We start from the raw sequence: 14462 nt of genomic DNA on the forward strand, positions 1-14462 counted from the left end.
GAGCCTTGTTTTCAGCCTATACTGGAAACAGAGTTCTCTCTTTAGATCCCTTGCTCAACGGCACGCAGGGCCCCAGTGAAAGACATAATGTCATTGGGAACACAGAGTAAGAAAACACAAGGATGAAATAGAATATTGATTTGGCCGTCGTGGGCAATTGAACGCATGAGCATGTGCTTATGCCTTACAGTCAAGTCTCTGGGGAGCAGGGGGGCAGGTGGGGGGGGGGGAGCAGGGGGGCAGGTGGGGGTGGGGACTACGTGGCTTTTGTCTTGGCGGTGGGTTCAGTTTCCTGTTCGTATTCAATTTGTACAAAGGCTCTCTTCCTGAACGCCGGACCTTTCACGGGAGCCTTCCCTTTAGACGCAGCCTTCCGCTCTGTCTCCGTCTCCATCTCCTCCTCACTTGACTCTTCATCTTCTTCCTCCTCCTCTTCATCACTGCTAGCCTGCAGGTTGTTCATGTCCTGAGGAGAGAGGAGGAAAGAAGGTGGTGATGAAAGGGATTGTTGGGGACCTACATAAATGGTAGCTGTATGATGCTAATGCAACAATGTAGTTGTATGGTTAGGGCTGTGTCACAATCATGACATTTTGCTTGACTAATAATTGTCGTACGAATAACTGCAATTAACGATTAAATTGTGTTTTTGACATTGGAACATGATTTTTTTTCTCCCCCGTTGGCTTTGTAAACAAAACTTTCATAGTACAGGCCAGGGCAGATGACTGCTTATTGTAAGTCGCTCTGGATTAAGAGCGTCTGCTAAATGCCTAAATTGTAAATTGTAATACCTAAAATGGGACACATTTAATCATTTTATACATATTTTTTGTTCTTCCCCTTAATGTTGCTGAAACAGTTACTTTGAGAACGGACCAGCGACCGTCGGTGAAAGAGTTTCTCTCGGCTTCCTTATTGACCGCTCATTTCTACGAAGGAGAACGAACGGCTTCGATAGGAGCCTCCATTATATACATTCTAAAAATTAAATACAGTAACTAGTGGACTAGTGTACAACCTCACAATGCATCGCATTGCAAGCTTGTAATTCTGCTAATTCCATTCTTTTTGAAAATATATGAACATAGACATTATTTATGACAGGCCTACTGTACAATGCCAACACAACATGGATATACAATGACAACACTTGGCTGTACGACAGACATTTACCTCAAAGTCATCAATGTCACTCTCCTCCACCTCATCAGCAGCAACAAACTCCTTCTTCCCAACATCCTGAAAACACATTATTGTTGTAAAATCTTTGTTTTGATTCAAATGGAGATGTACCATCCTTTAATGTTGTAACTTCTATTAATCCAGATTAAGCCAAACTGTTTTTGCTGAGAGCTCCACTGGAGCATTAGACCACTAACACATTCACAATGATTTACTTCATAGCCAATGCAGCGGTTTTAGCGCCAGCGAGTGACGCAGCTCTGCGTCAAATGGTCCTTTATAGTGGTTTGTGATAGTCATATTAGCAATTAGCATTGGGTTGCAAGGCAATGAAGTAAACTGAAAATGTACCGTAAGCAAGATGGATCATTTGTTCTTCCCCTAAAATGTTGCTGAAACAGTTACTTTGAGAACCGACCAGCGACCGTCGGTGAAAGAGTTTCTCTCTGTGTCCTAATTGACCGCTCATTTCTACGAAGGAGAACGAACGGCTACGATAAAAGTGGATTGCATCCATTCGTCCTTGTAAACATCCTTTCACAACAAGCTTCATTCGACGGCCCATAACCAAAGAACTAACGATCGCGACACAATGTCTTGTCCGGGTGAAATAAAAGGTGAAATAAAAGACGAGGGTCACTTTTGGTTTTAGGCTTCTGGTGAAACCTTCAAAATAAGGGTTTCACTGGAAAAAAGCTGGCGGTTAAGTGAAAATTGCTGTCTGCAAGTGATGTTTTTTGTTTGTCAAGGACAAATAAAGATCCAGATAGAGTAGCCCTCCTCACCTCATCATCTTCTTCCTCCTCCTCATCCTCTTCCTCCTCTGACTCGCTCTCCTCCTCCTGCTTCTCCATAGCTTTGTCAAACGCGTGCACAGGGAAGTTGTAGATGTCTCCATACTGACAGACAGGTAGCAGAATAAAAAGGCAGACGGTTAGCACCTTCAAGACAACGTTCAGTTTAAACTGTCCTAATTTTTCTTCAGATGATACTCTGTATTTCAATTCAGACTTCAACTATTTATTTTCATAGTCAACTCATCTCTTGATTTTATTGGAGACAGATTTTCTTTTTTTTTTAAACAAGAAAACAAAAAACATATTTCATCATTTGTTTTTGTTCTTCCCCTTAATGTTGCTGAAACAGTTACTTTGAGAAGCGACCAGCGACCGTCGGTGAAAGAGTTTCTCTCGGCTTCCTTATTGACCGCTCATTTCTACGAAGGAGAACGAACGGCTTCGATAGGAGCCTCCATTATATACATTTCTAAAAAATAAATACAGTAAATAGTGGAAATAGCCATTGTAAAAGCTCCATTCATTTAGCCGGTACAACGGTGGTAAAATAAGGTCACAATTATGTTCTTCCCAAGTTATCGGACAAGTCAAACTTTTCCTTTATAATATGGAACAAAGAAAATGTGTGTAAATGGTAAATATTAGATTAGACTAATAAAATGTAACATACATTTTCTCAGTGGATGAATCAATAGTACAACATACCGTTCCCTGTTTGAGTCTCTCCAGTAGTTCTTTCTCTATAGCCGTGTCCAACTGAGCTGCAATCAATGCTTTCTCCTGCGCGCACACACACACACACACACACACACACACACACACACACACACACACACACACACACACACACACACACACACACACACACACACACACACACACACACACACACACACACACACACACACACACACACACACACACACACACACACACACACACACACACACACACACACACACACAAACAGATTAGTTTCAAACCTGGACTTTTTCTCGTTCACTTTATTGGAAATCTTGTAACTTGAAAATCACATCAGATCAGACTATAACCAACAACTACAAGACAACAAGAAACGACATTGACAGATCATTTGTTAATATTCCAGATCGCACCAGGACCTTTTCTTGTTAAATTTAAACAAAACTCCTGGACCGTATTGTCAGAAAGTCCAGTTAATTTGCACTGGTCTGAAAGCTCATTCAAACTCTGATGCGGCGTAAACGAAAAACGGTTGATTTAATTCACGTTCATGTATTGAATGTTCATTGATGTGCATTGTCCCATCTAAATAAACGAACTAAAAAAATGAGACTATGTTGCCACTTTGCACGAACTAACGGTGTGAAGCTTGAAGCTGCCCTTCAACGTTTTTCAAAGAGATGTTACAGATCCAGTGATGTAAATAGGTTTTCAATGTTCAGGATGCAGGGATGGTCTTTTAGATGAGTCCCAGGGACTCACTTCAACGTTAGGAGTCATATTTTGCCATTTTTACAAATTGACACATTTAACTACCATTTCATTTTATATGGTTATATTAATGTAGAAAACAGAAAACATGAAGTAAACAGTAGAGTTTTATTACTAAACTAACGTTTATTAACTATATCCTGTTTTATTACTAAACTAACGTTTATTAACTATATCCTGTTTTATTACTAAACTAACGTTTATTAACTATATCCTGTTTTATTACTAAACTAACGTTTATTAACTATATCCTGCGTTTTGGATTACCTCTTTTCTCTTCTCTCTCCTCTCCACCTTCCTGCTGAGAGGAACCAACTTCCTCCTGAAAGTAACACAAGAAGAAAGATGTCATGAAGGCAGCTTTATTTGTTTAGCACGGACACGTCCCACTCAAAGGGACACGTCCCACTCAAAGGGACACGTCCCACTCAAAGGGACATGTCCCACTCAAAGGGACACGTCCCACTCAAAGGGACACGTCCCACTCATGTCCCACTCAAAGGGACATGTCCCACTCAAAGGGACATGTCCCACTCAAAGGGACACGTCCCACTCATGTCCCACTCAAAGGGACATGTCCCACTCAAAGGGACACGTCCCTCACTCAAAGGGACACGTCCCTCACTCAAAGGGACACGTCCCACTCATGTCCCACTCAAAGGGACACGTCCCACTCAAAGGGACACGTCCCACTCAAAGGGACACGTCCCACTCAAAGGGACACGTCCCACTCAAAGGGACACGTCCCACTCAAAGGGACACGTCCCTCACTCAAAGGGACACGTCCCTCACTCAAAGGGACACGTCCCTCACTCAAAGGGACACGTCCCTCACTCAAAGGGACACGTCCCTCACTCAAAGGGACACGTCCCACTCAAAGGGACACGTCCCACTCAAAGGGACACGTCCCACTCAAAGGGACACGTCCCACTCAAAGGGACACGTCCCACTCAAAGGGACACGTCCCACTCAAAGGGACACGTCCCACTCAAAGGGACATGTCCCACTCAAAGGACATGTCCCACTCAAAGGGACATGATATGATATCCACTGTCTAGCAGCATAGCCGATCTACAAGCTCATTGTGACACGCTGTGAGCTTGTAGATCTTCTATTTTTGTTGAATGTTCCCCCCCCCCCAGAATAGGAATGCTAGGGTTCAAGTGGCCAAATGTGAAGTATGAAGTCATTTAAAATTTTCGTAACGGAAACTACCATTCTCTCAAGTTTTCCTTACATAAATGTAAGGTTCTATAAGTAACAATTCAGGGGTGCCTTGGATGAAAGTTATTTATAGGAGTGACCCTAGCCAAAAAAGGTTTGAGAATAGTATAGAGTATATTAACCCATTCTGAACGGTCACCCATTTTGGTGTCGGCATCATGTTGTGCTTTAGCTATTGAAAAATAGCAGATCTACAAGCTCATATCGCGCCACCGAGTGGCGCGATACGAGCTTGTAGGTCTGCTATTTTTGAAAAATCGAAGAACGACTGACATAGAAACATAGCTTTTTCAGAAAAATGTCATTTTCAAACAGACATTTTTAGAATCTGATCTCAGGTCAGAATGGGTTAAATGTACCGTTTGTACTTACTGTCGTTTGAGCGTCAGTTTTCGGATGCGGATCAGGTACTGCGTGATCTTGGTGAACCGTTGTTTACATTTATGTCGGATGAACCTGGGCCAGTAGATCAGGTTTGTGTCAATCATCTCCAGAGCTTGCTCGTAGTTCTTACTCAACTTCACCTGGAGATACACGCACACTTATTATAGACTACTGTGCGTAAGACAGCAGAGGTGTGATGTGACATTAGGACTACAATCTGGGGACACATTAGCAAAAAAGATAAAACAGCACCCTCTGCTGTTTATTTCCTTGAATTTGAGGCCCCAATAGAATAACAGGATGTTGGCCCGTTTGGCCCGGCCTCAGCCCTGTCTCTGTGTGTGTCTCTGTGTGTGTGTGTGTGTGTGTCTGTGTCTGTGTCTGTGTCTGTGTGTGTGTGTGTGTGTGTGTGTACACCAGGGGGGCAGTCAGACAGATATTTTGTGAAGCCACAAGGAAATCGGGATTGTCATTGGGCCCAAAAAAAACCCATAGCCCCATAGAAGTCCATGTATATGGGCCCAACTTCACCTAGACTGTATTACCTTTTTTCTTTTTTTTTTTTTTTTTGCGGCTTACGCCTTTTATTGATTTTTGAAGGGACAGACAGTAGGCTGACAGGAAACGGGAGAGAGAGATGGGGGGATGACATGCAGTAAAGGCCGTGTCGGGTCCGGGAGTCGAACCCGCGGCACACTGCGACTGGATCACCAGTCCGGTGCCCAGACCGTTACGCTACGGCCTGGGCCTGTATTACCTTAAAGGAGAATTCCATGCTAGAATGCTTTCTTACCTTTCATACCTTTCTTTGTAGTCTTTTTAGAAAGGTATGGTCCCATTTATTAAAAAAATGACCATAAAGTCGCATAAAGACAAATTTCTTCCTCGGGAGACTAATAAAGTCCCGCCTCGTTGTCTGGGCTGGGCCCAAACGGATCTAGAAAGATGGCGATGTACAATTCAAGGACTGACAGGCTTCATTTTACGTTCATGTTAGACCCGGGGAACGCTTTGTCCATATTTTTTACAGTCTATGACACAGACACAGACACACACACACAGATATTAAAAAAAACAAGACAAATCATATTTAATCATTTCACAGATTTTGTTTTGTTCTTCCCCTTAATGTTGCTGAAACAGTTACTTTGAGAACCGACCAGCGACCGTCGGTGAAAGAGTTTCTCTCGGCTTCCTTATTGACCGCTCATTTCTACGAAGGAGAACGAACGGCTTCGATAGGAGCCTCCATTATATACACTAGCCCTTACCCGTTGTGAGACGGGCGCAGTACCCACCTTGTGGCCGCGAGGGGGTACTGCGCCCTGGGTGCGTTTTCGCTTTTTTAATTCACAAATAAATTCATTAATAATTCATAATTTGTTAAATTGGAAAAAGGTTGGTGCAGGCGGTGAGGAGATATGGCGGTGTTTCTGACACACACACTCAGACATTGACTGAATTATAGTATGATGATGATTAATACATAAATATTGGAAATCTACCCGATCTACAAGCTCACACAAGATGCAATGAATTGTTCACGTCAACTTGATATTTGTCAAAACCTTTCAAAAATAGCAGATATACAAGCTCACTGCACGCTTGTATATGTACTATTTTTGAATAGCCAACGAACGTATAAAATATGGATAAAGTGGTTAAAATGATTGTGATGCCGTTTTGCTTTTTGCTGGGAGTGGGGGACCGAGTGGAAGTCCCGGGTCCCCACTTTGAGATGTAATGACATTACAATATGAACCAAATTCAAGCCTTGGTGCGCTAATCGATCACGTCAATCCAATGGATTGACGTGATCGGAGGTGGGATTTTGAGGATAAATGGTTTGGGAATGGCTCAAGGTAGCTCTCCACCGCACCGATGTTGCCGGTGGTAAGAAAGTGCAGGAAAGCATTTGCCTTGGTGGGTACACCGTCTCGTCACCCGACTTAATTTGACTGCCAGTCTGTAGTATTGCGTTTGATGGAGATCTACCTTTATACACAACAGAAACCAATGAGTACTACTATTAATTTAAAGATGCAGAGGTACAAGCCTTCTTCCTCTCCACTGGGAGAACTGCATCCCAATGTTTGATGGAATGCAGGAATTACAGGCGAGTGCCACAACTTTCTTTTCCTCCCATCATTGCGTCTTACGAGTGGGTTCTTTTGCAACGTGCATGCGTGCGAAGTCCTCTATGATATCAATGTGACGTGGTCTGATAAGGAGTCTATTATATTAATACTGAGGTTAGTAATAAAATGTGACATTTTGTGGAGGCTGAGGGATTGCATGTATTTCTTATACACTATACAACCATTTGTGCCTATATAAAACTCTTTGTACTCATAATCGTCTCTACCAGGCCGAAGGCATGGGGAGAGAGTGTGTGTGTGTGTGTGTGAGTCCATCCGTCTGTTACCAGCTAATCTCCGGCACCATTAACCCGGTTGGTGCCAAATATACTCACTTTTACTTGTTAAATTATAAATAAATGGTATACTCACTTTCTCCCACATTCTGCCTGGAAAAGCTGCTCTCTCTATCACCTTCATGTATAGAAAAAGCTGCCCTGTGAGAGACATACACACACACTGTTGTAAATGGTTTCTGTAACATTATCAATAGACCAGCTTTAATGTCTTCACAGCTACCTAAAAAACAACTACATTTTAATATGTAGTATTTCTTTTGCAGTCGGTCAAAAACCTGGTATGTTCAAAACCATTACTTATTATTGGGGGCAAGCTCTTAATACTCGTCATTGGCTAAATTTGTATAAAACCTACAAACGGACTTCTGCTCACAACACGTGGCACCACATGTTTTGTTACTTTAGCTTGACACAGTCATATGAAGAAGTAAAGCATTAATTTATGGAAGACAAAACCTCAAAATAGAGATACAAGGTTTGTGTCAGAAAGATGAGAGGGAGAGAAGTGAGAGAGACAGACCTTTCTCCTCTTTGATGGTGGCATACTGGCTGTTAGCGAGTGGGACAGACAGAGAGAGAGAGACAGACAGAGCATGGTCTCACCTTTCTCCTCTTTGATGGTGGCATACTGGCTGTTAGCGAGTGGGACAGACAGAGAGAGACAGACAGAGCATGGTCTCACCTTTCTCCTCTTTGATGGTGGCATACTGGCTGAGACAGACAGAGACAGAGAGACAGACAGAGCATGTCTCACCTTTCTCCTCTTTGATGGTGGCATACTGGCTGTTAGTGAGAGGGACAGACAGAGACAGACAGAGCATGGTCTCACCTTTCTCCTCTTTGATGGTGGCATACTGGCTGTTAGTGAGAGGGACAGACAGAGACAGACAGAGCATGGTCTCACCTTTCTCCTCTTTGATGGTGGCATACTGGCTGTTAGTGAGAGGGACAGACAGAGACAGACAGAGCATGGTCTCACCTTTCTCCTCTTTGATGGTGGCATACTGGCTGTTAGCGAGTGGGCATGAGGAGCGATTACACAAACCCGTCAGGTTGTACTCATTACGACAGAATGTCTGGGTCTTTGTCCTGCACAGGAGGACACACAGATGGAGACAGATTATTATATATATATTTTTTTTTAAACACATTTCATCATATTATACATTTGTTTTTGTTCTTCCCCTTAATGTTGCTGAAACAGTTACTTTGAGAACGACCAGCGACCGTCGGTGAAAGAGTTTCTCTCGGCTTCCTTATTGACCGCTCATTTCTACGAAGGAGAACGAACGGCTTCGATAGGAGCCTCCATTATATACATTTCTAAAAATTACATAAATATTGGAAATAGCCGATCTACAAGCTCACACAAGATGTAATGCAGTGCTTCTCAAACGTTTTCACGTCAAGGACCCACTAATTTATATTTTTGTTTTATGCCAGGGAATTGTTTGGGTTTGTCTAAAACATTCGAAATGATTCAAAAGATGTCCAAACATTTTCGATATGTCTAAATCTTAAAAAAAAAAAAAAAAAAAAAAACAGACATGCGTTCTGCCGTGATGAGTTGTACATCTGCTTATTTTGAATAGCCAACATATAAAATATGGATAAAAATAAATCAATAAACATGCTTCATTGCTTGTTGCATACTTACTTGACCTTATAGGAGCAAAACCCCTTGTTTCCTATGATGTCCCAAATCACCTAGGAACAATTAACACACACACACACACACACACACACATTTAAAATAATTAACTTAATTTACCACCATAGGGCTCTATAGAACAAAGTCAACAAACCATTTGAAACATTGACAATGGCAATCAATAGTTCATGTCTGTTTGAAAGGGACTGGATACCAAGCAGCCGAGATACATATTTTGACTATTATCACTAATACTATCTATTGTTCTTTATTCTTCCGCTGCTGTATATTCTACTTTATTTTGTTAAAGACTGCTTAAATTGTGCAGTTAGTATAATAGTGGGTCTATCGTTTAACTAAGACTACGTTGTCCTCCCTGTACCACTGAATTATTTATGAACAGGTTATAGTCTGTAATGGATATATATAACTCTACATACTATATGTACAAATATATAAACCAACCTCAGTATTTATCTGAAAGGTTTCAATGTTTTAATGCAGTGGTCCTCCGGGGACCACCAGTGGTTCTTGAGGTGCCCAAATAAATAATAAAGTCATTTGGTTGGACCCATTTGGTTTCAATTTACGCATTTTACACTCTCAAGAGTTAAATTATACAAACACAGGTCTGCATTATTAGTTCATTTACACGAAGTCTACGCAGAGTATGTGGAATAATTGCCATTTTGAGAAAACGTTTGCTTGTTATCTCTCCTATGGTCCAACAGCATGGACAAAATCTTATCCAAAGAAAACATAATATTAGTTGTGGGGTTGAGGGAGTCAAAGAAAACATAATATTAGTTGTGGGGTTGAGGGAGTCAAAAACATCTCTTCAAAAATAGTGTTGCGTGACACAAATGCCGGATAAATAATGGACCCTGGATATGACGAAGTATTAATGTTTAAATGTCCTGTTTGACATGACTCTAGAGGCCTTTAGCGTAGCAGTCTAATCATTACAGAAACACTGTTTTAATGTTTTAATGTTTAAACATGACTCTAGAGGCCTTTAGCGTAGCAGTCTAATCATTACAGAAACACTGTTTTAATGTTTAAACATGACTCTAGAGGCCTTTAGCGTTGCAGTCTAATCATTAAAGAAACACTTACGTCGTCGTGCTGCATATTCGATTTCTCCGGCAACGTCACCTACAAATAAAGCAACGGACACGTCTGTGATATATAATAATAACTGGTAGAACTTAATACTAAGTTAGGATGAAATGTGACATCAGCCAGACCACATGGAGCATCAGGACATCAGGCTTCAGACATCTTTGTTTTGCGTGTCCCCAGTCAAATCCCGTGACTTCTCGCGGTGGTTTGTCTATTTATTTATTTTAACTTTATTGACACCGGCTAGGTTAACAGTTCCGTGGTGACGCAAGGTTAACGGATATGGCTATTTTTTTATTTTATTATTATTATTATTATTTTAACTAGAAGTTGATTGATTGATTTGAAAATGTTATTAATTGCAAAATGGGTACAGTCCATGGTCAATTCAAAAACTGCTGTAAAACCAGAAAAAGCACTCAATTCATCAAAACATTTAAGACATGCATAATTATGCATACACAAAAATAATCAAATATACAGTTAGAAAAAAAGGTAATTCGTGAACAGTATAGAAAAATAGAGGGGGGTTTACAGAAATGGAATGAGATTTCCTTAGTTAGGTAATATATAACTATTGTTGGTGTATTATTTATGAGGTGTGTGTGAAGTTGTGATTGTTTTTTCTAACTCCAATACCACCAGATGCCGCTGTTTGTTGGCAGTTTCTTTTAGTTTGAGATCCCAGAATGCATCACTTCTAAACACATTATAAAATACATTCCTCTTCTGGCTGTTAAAACATAGATAATTAGTTATATTAACCCGAATGCTCAAATATTTGACGATGTAACTTCATAATGTTTCATATTCGTGATTTTAAAAAATACCAAAATATAATCATGAACCATGAGTTAAACCACAGGTGCAGTTGAACATGAGCAGTGACTGCGGAAGCAGATAATCGATCCTTCGGTTCATTCAGATGATGATTGGGTGAAAAATCACAATTTATTTGTGACAGGTGCAGCTCTCAACCTTGTTACGCAATGCGCCTCAGCCCTTCTGATCCTGAACCTGACATCACAATTAGCATCTGTTTAATACAATCAAAAAGTCATGTGCAACCATTCATCATACTGTAGATTGAACCATTCATCATACTGTAGATTGAACCATTCATCATACTGTAGATTGAACCATTCATCATACTGTAGATTGAACCATTCATCATGGGACAACGCTCCACACGTCCCAAACTCTTCTCCCTTCTGGCTCCAAAACTGTGGAATGCACTTCCCATTGCAGTCAGAACTGCAGCATCACTCCCAATCTTCCGCCGTTGCCTGAAAACCCACCTTTTCAGACTCCATCATGGCCCATAGCACTTACCCCACCCCCTTAGATAGCATTTCTGTAGACTTAGATAGCATTTGACACAGACTTATAGCATGTTATGTAGACAGCACTATAATTGTATTGTATATAGTCATAGCACGCCATAGTACATATGTATAGCATAGTAGTAAATATGTATAGTTTATATGTATAGTTTCATTATATAGATATTCCACTGTTACTTCTTAGCTTACGCATGTTTCATGATAAATGCTTTTATGTGATGTATTCCCATGCTTTTGTTCTTGCTTAAATGTATAAGTCGCTCTGGATTAAGAGCGTCTGCTAAATGCCTAAATTGTAAATTGTAAATTGTATCATACTGTAGATTGCAATTTCTGACGATATAGGGGAGAGTACTGTAGTAGGCAATAGCATACCCATTTTGTCAGATTACATTTCGTATGGTTCCAATTTTGAGTTACCTGTACACTGTACCCTACTGTACCCTACTGTACCCTACCTGTACGCTGTACCCTACTTTTGAGTTACCTGTACGGCGCTGTACCCTACTTTTAAACACAATTATGGTCATTCTAGATTGAATATGGAAACGCCATGAATAACAGTAATGATTGCTTACAGTTTGTAGCCTATGGCCTATGTATAAGGATTAAAATGGACAGAATGTACACAAGGAAGGGGGGGGGGGAAAGGACATTTTATGTGCAATTAAGATAGGATTGTGACTAAGTCACAATCCTATCTTAATTGCACATAAAATGTCCTTTAATCACGAATTTAAACATCACAAAGGTTAAAAAGTCACAGTGACTTTTTAAGCTTTGTGAAGTTTAAATTCGTGATTAGATTCAATCGTCAATACAAGCATTTGACAATTTATATGATATAAGAATGTTGCATAGAAATGATTTAGAAGACAAAGTAAAATGATGAACCATGAATTGAACCGCTGCTCCAGTTGAACATGAGGAATCTCTTATCCTTCATTTTAGTTCATTCAGATGATGATTGGGTGAAATCACAAGCCTTAGTGACAGGTGCCTCAGCCCTTCTGATCCTGAACCTCACATGAAAATATATTTCATAATCTTTCACAAAATGACAAGTAAATTGTCTTCATTTTATGATTGTTAGACTTAATATACATGCTATGAGCGGTGGTGGATCAGGGGTAGAGTGGCTGGATGTTAACCTCAAGGTTGCCAGTTCGAACCCAGGCTCCCCCCAGAGTTAGTGTCGAAGTGTCCCTGAGCAAGACACTGAACCCCTAATTGCTCCCAAAGTGCAGGTTGGTGCCTTGCATCGTTTCCAACGGCATCTGTGTAATTACATTGCATAATACATTCATAATGAATGGTGAATGTAATGCAAAATCTATGTAAAGCTTCTATGAATGTGTGACTCTGCTGTATGAATGTGTGTGAAAGCTCTATATAAATGCACCATTTACCATTACCATTCAGAAGGAGAATAATGTATGAGCCAATGTGTCCAATTGCACTTTCTTAATGTTTATATATCCTGTATGCATCTTCTGTTTATTAAAGAGCTAGACAGATAGACTACTGTTACATTTTCAACATGTTTTGAGTTCAGATTTACCATATCATTTTGTTTCTTACTTTATTTTACCATAATTTTATGATGTAAAATGGTTGCATACATGGATTAGTGCTAACGTGGACAATACAAAATAAGAACACAGATTCTTTGCCTCATTTGGAAAAACAGAGAAATGGTTTATTTTTGTAAATAGATCTTTTCACAGCTGTACAACACTGGCATCTGTAGTTGGCACTCTTTAAAGGGACAATTCACCCAAAAACAGAACTCACATTTGCCATTGCCATTACGCTCTTAAGAAGGTGAACAGGCTCAAACACTGTCTCCTTCTATGATCTGAGTTCAGGACATGGAATAACAGATCTGAATTCTGTTTGAGGGTGGATTTTCATTTTATTTTCTTTAAGAACCCAAAAAATACCAGTCTCTGAGACACACAGTACAAAAACCATAATAAAACAAACACACCCAGAAAGCCACAACAGAGTTCGGCCCACAGAACTGACCCCCGAGGAAGAAAAGGAACAACATCAACATGCAAACTCACACATTTACACTGAGCTACATTAGGCATGCAAAAACAACACTGTTCTTTTAAAGAGGGTCGGATTGACAGGAAACACGCATACAGCGCACACACGCACGCACGCGCGCGCACGCACACACACACACACACACACACACGCACACGCACACGCACACGCACACACACACACACACACACACACACACACTCTCTCTCTCTCTCGCACACTCTCACACAGTACAGCACAACAATTATTCCATAAAGTATCAATGCCAATGATTTTGCTCCAATTTTGTGCAATTCTACCGAGTGAACATCATGTGGACTGTTATCCCTCTGACTGGTTCCATTTCTGTCCAGCCTAGTCAGAGGATTGCCAGATCTTTTTTTTTTAATTTGTTTCCTGGAAGTGATGCTATTTGAACAAAACAGGGTCATCCAGTCTGAAGTTGCAGATGCACTATGCCTTGGGACAGTTCTAAAATCACCCTGTGTCTTCGTTTTGAACCATAATGGACACATACAGGATTGGGCTCAGGGTGTGTTTATTTTATTTCTGTGAGCAGCAATGACACCCTCATGTTCAGTAGATATCTGTGTTAATGTTGTCTCTTAGGCAGCGCTACGTCCAGCGTTGTTTTTGTGGTGTGGAATATTAGTCTTGTCTTCCATGGTCAGTCACTGTGGAGCATATGGAGTCAGATGGACCAGTCAGATGAGAGGCGGGGGGGGGGGTTACATTTTCTACCCTGATTAGGACTCAAAATAAAAACATGGGTCAGGTTTTACAGAAAATCC

At 40.7% G+C, this 14462-nt stretch overlaps 1 protein-coding gene across 1 annotated transcript; it reads right to left on the reverse strand.

Annotated features, from left to right (window-relative positions):
- Positions 1-226: 226 nt before the first annotated feature.
- Positions 227-10438, reverse strand: mak16 (MAK16 homolog). The gene is made up of 10 exons (XM_083783189.1): positions 10268-10438; positions 9158-9207; positions 8480-8589; positions 7574-7638; positions 5052-5203; positions 3723-3777; positions 2688-2762; positions 1971-2084; positions 1177-1242; positions 227-466 (listed from the first exon to the last, which is right to left on the reverse strand). The coding sequence occupies exons 1-10, from the start codon at positions 10280-10282 to the stop codon at positions 257-259; spliced, it is 912 nt and encodes a 303-aa protein (XP_083639315.1). The 5' UTR covers positions 10283-10438; the 3' UTR covers positions 227-256.
- Positions 10439-14462: the final 4024 nt, after the last annotated feature.

This window comes from Protomyctophum parallelum, assembly GCF_964188405.1.
Source record: "Protomyctophum parallelum genome assembly, chromosome: 15".
Classification (NCBI taxonomy): domain Eukaryota; kingdom Metazoa; phylum Chordata; class Actinopteri; order Myctophiformes; family Myctophidae; genus Protomyctophum; species Protomyctophum parallelum.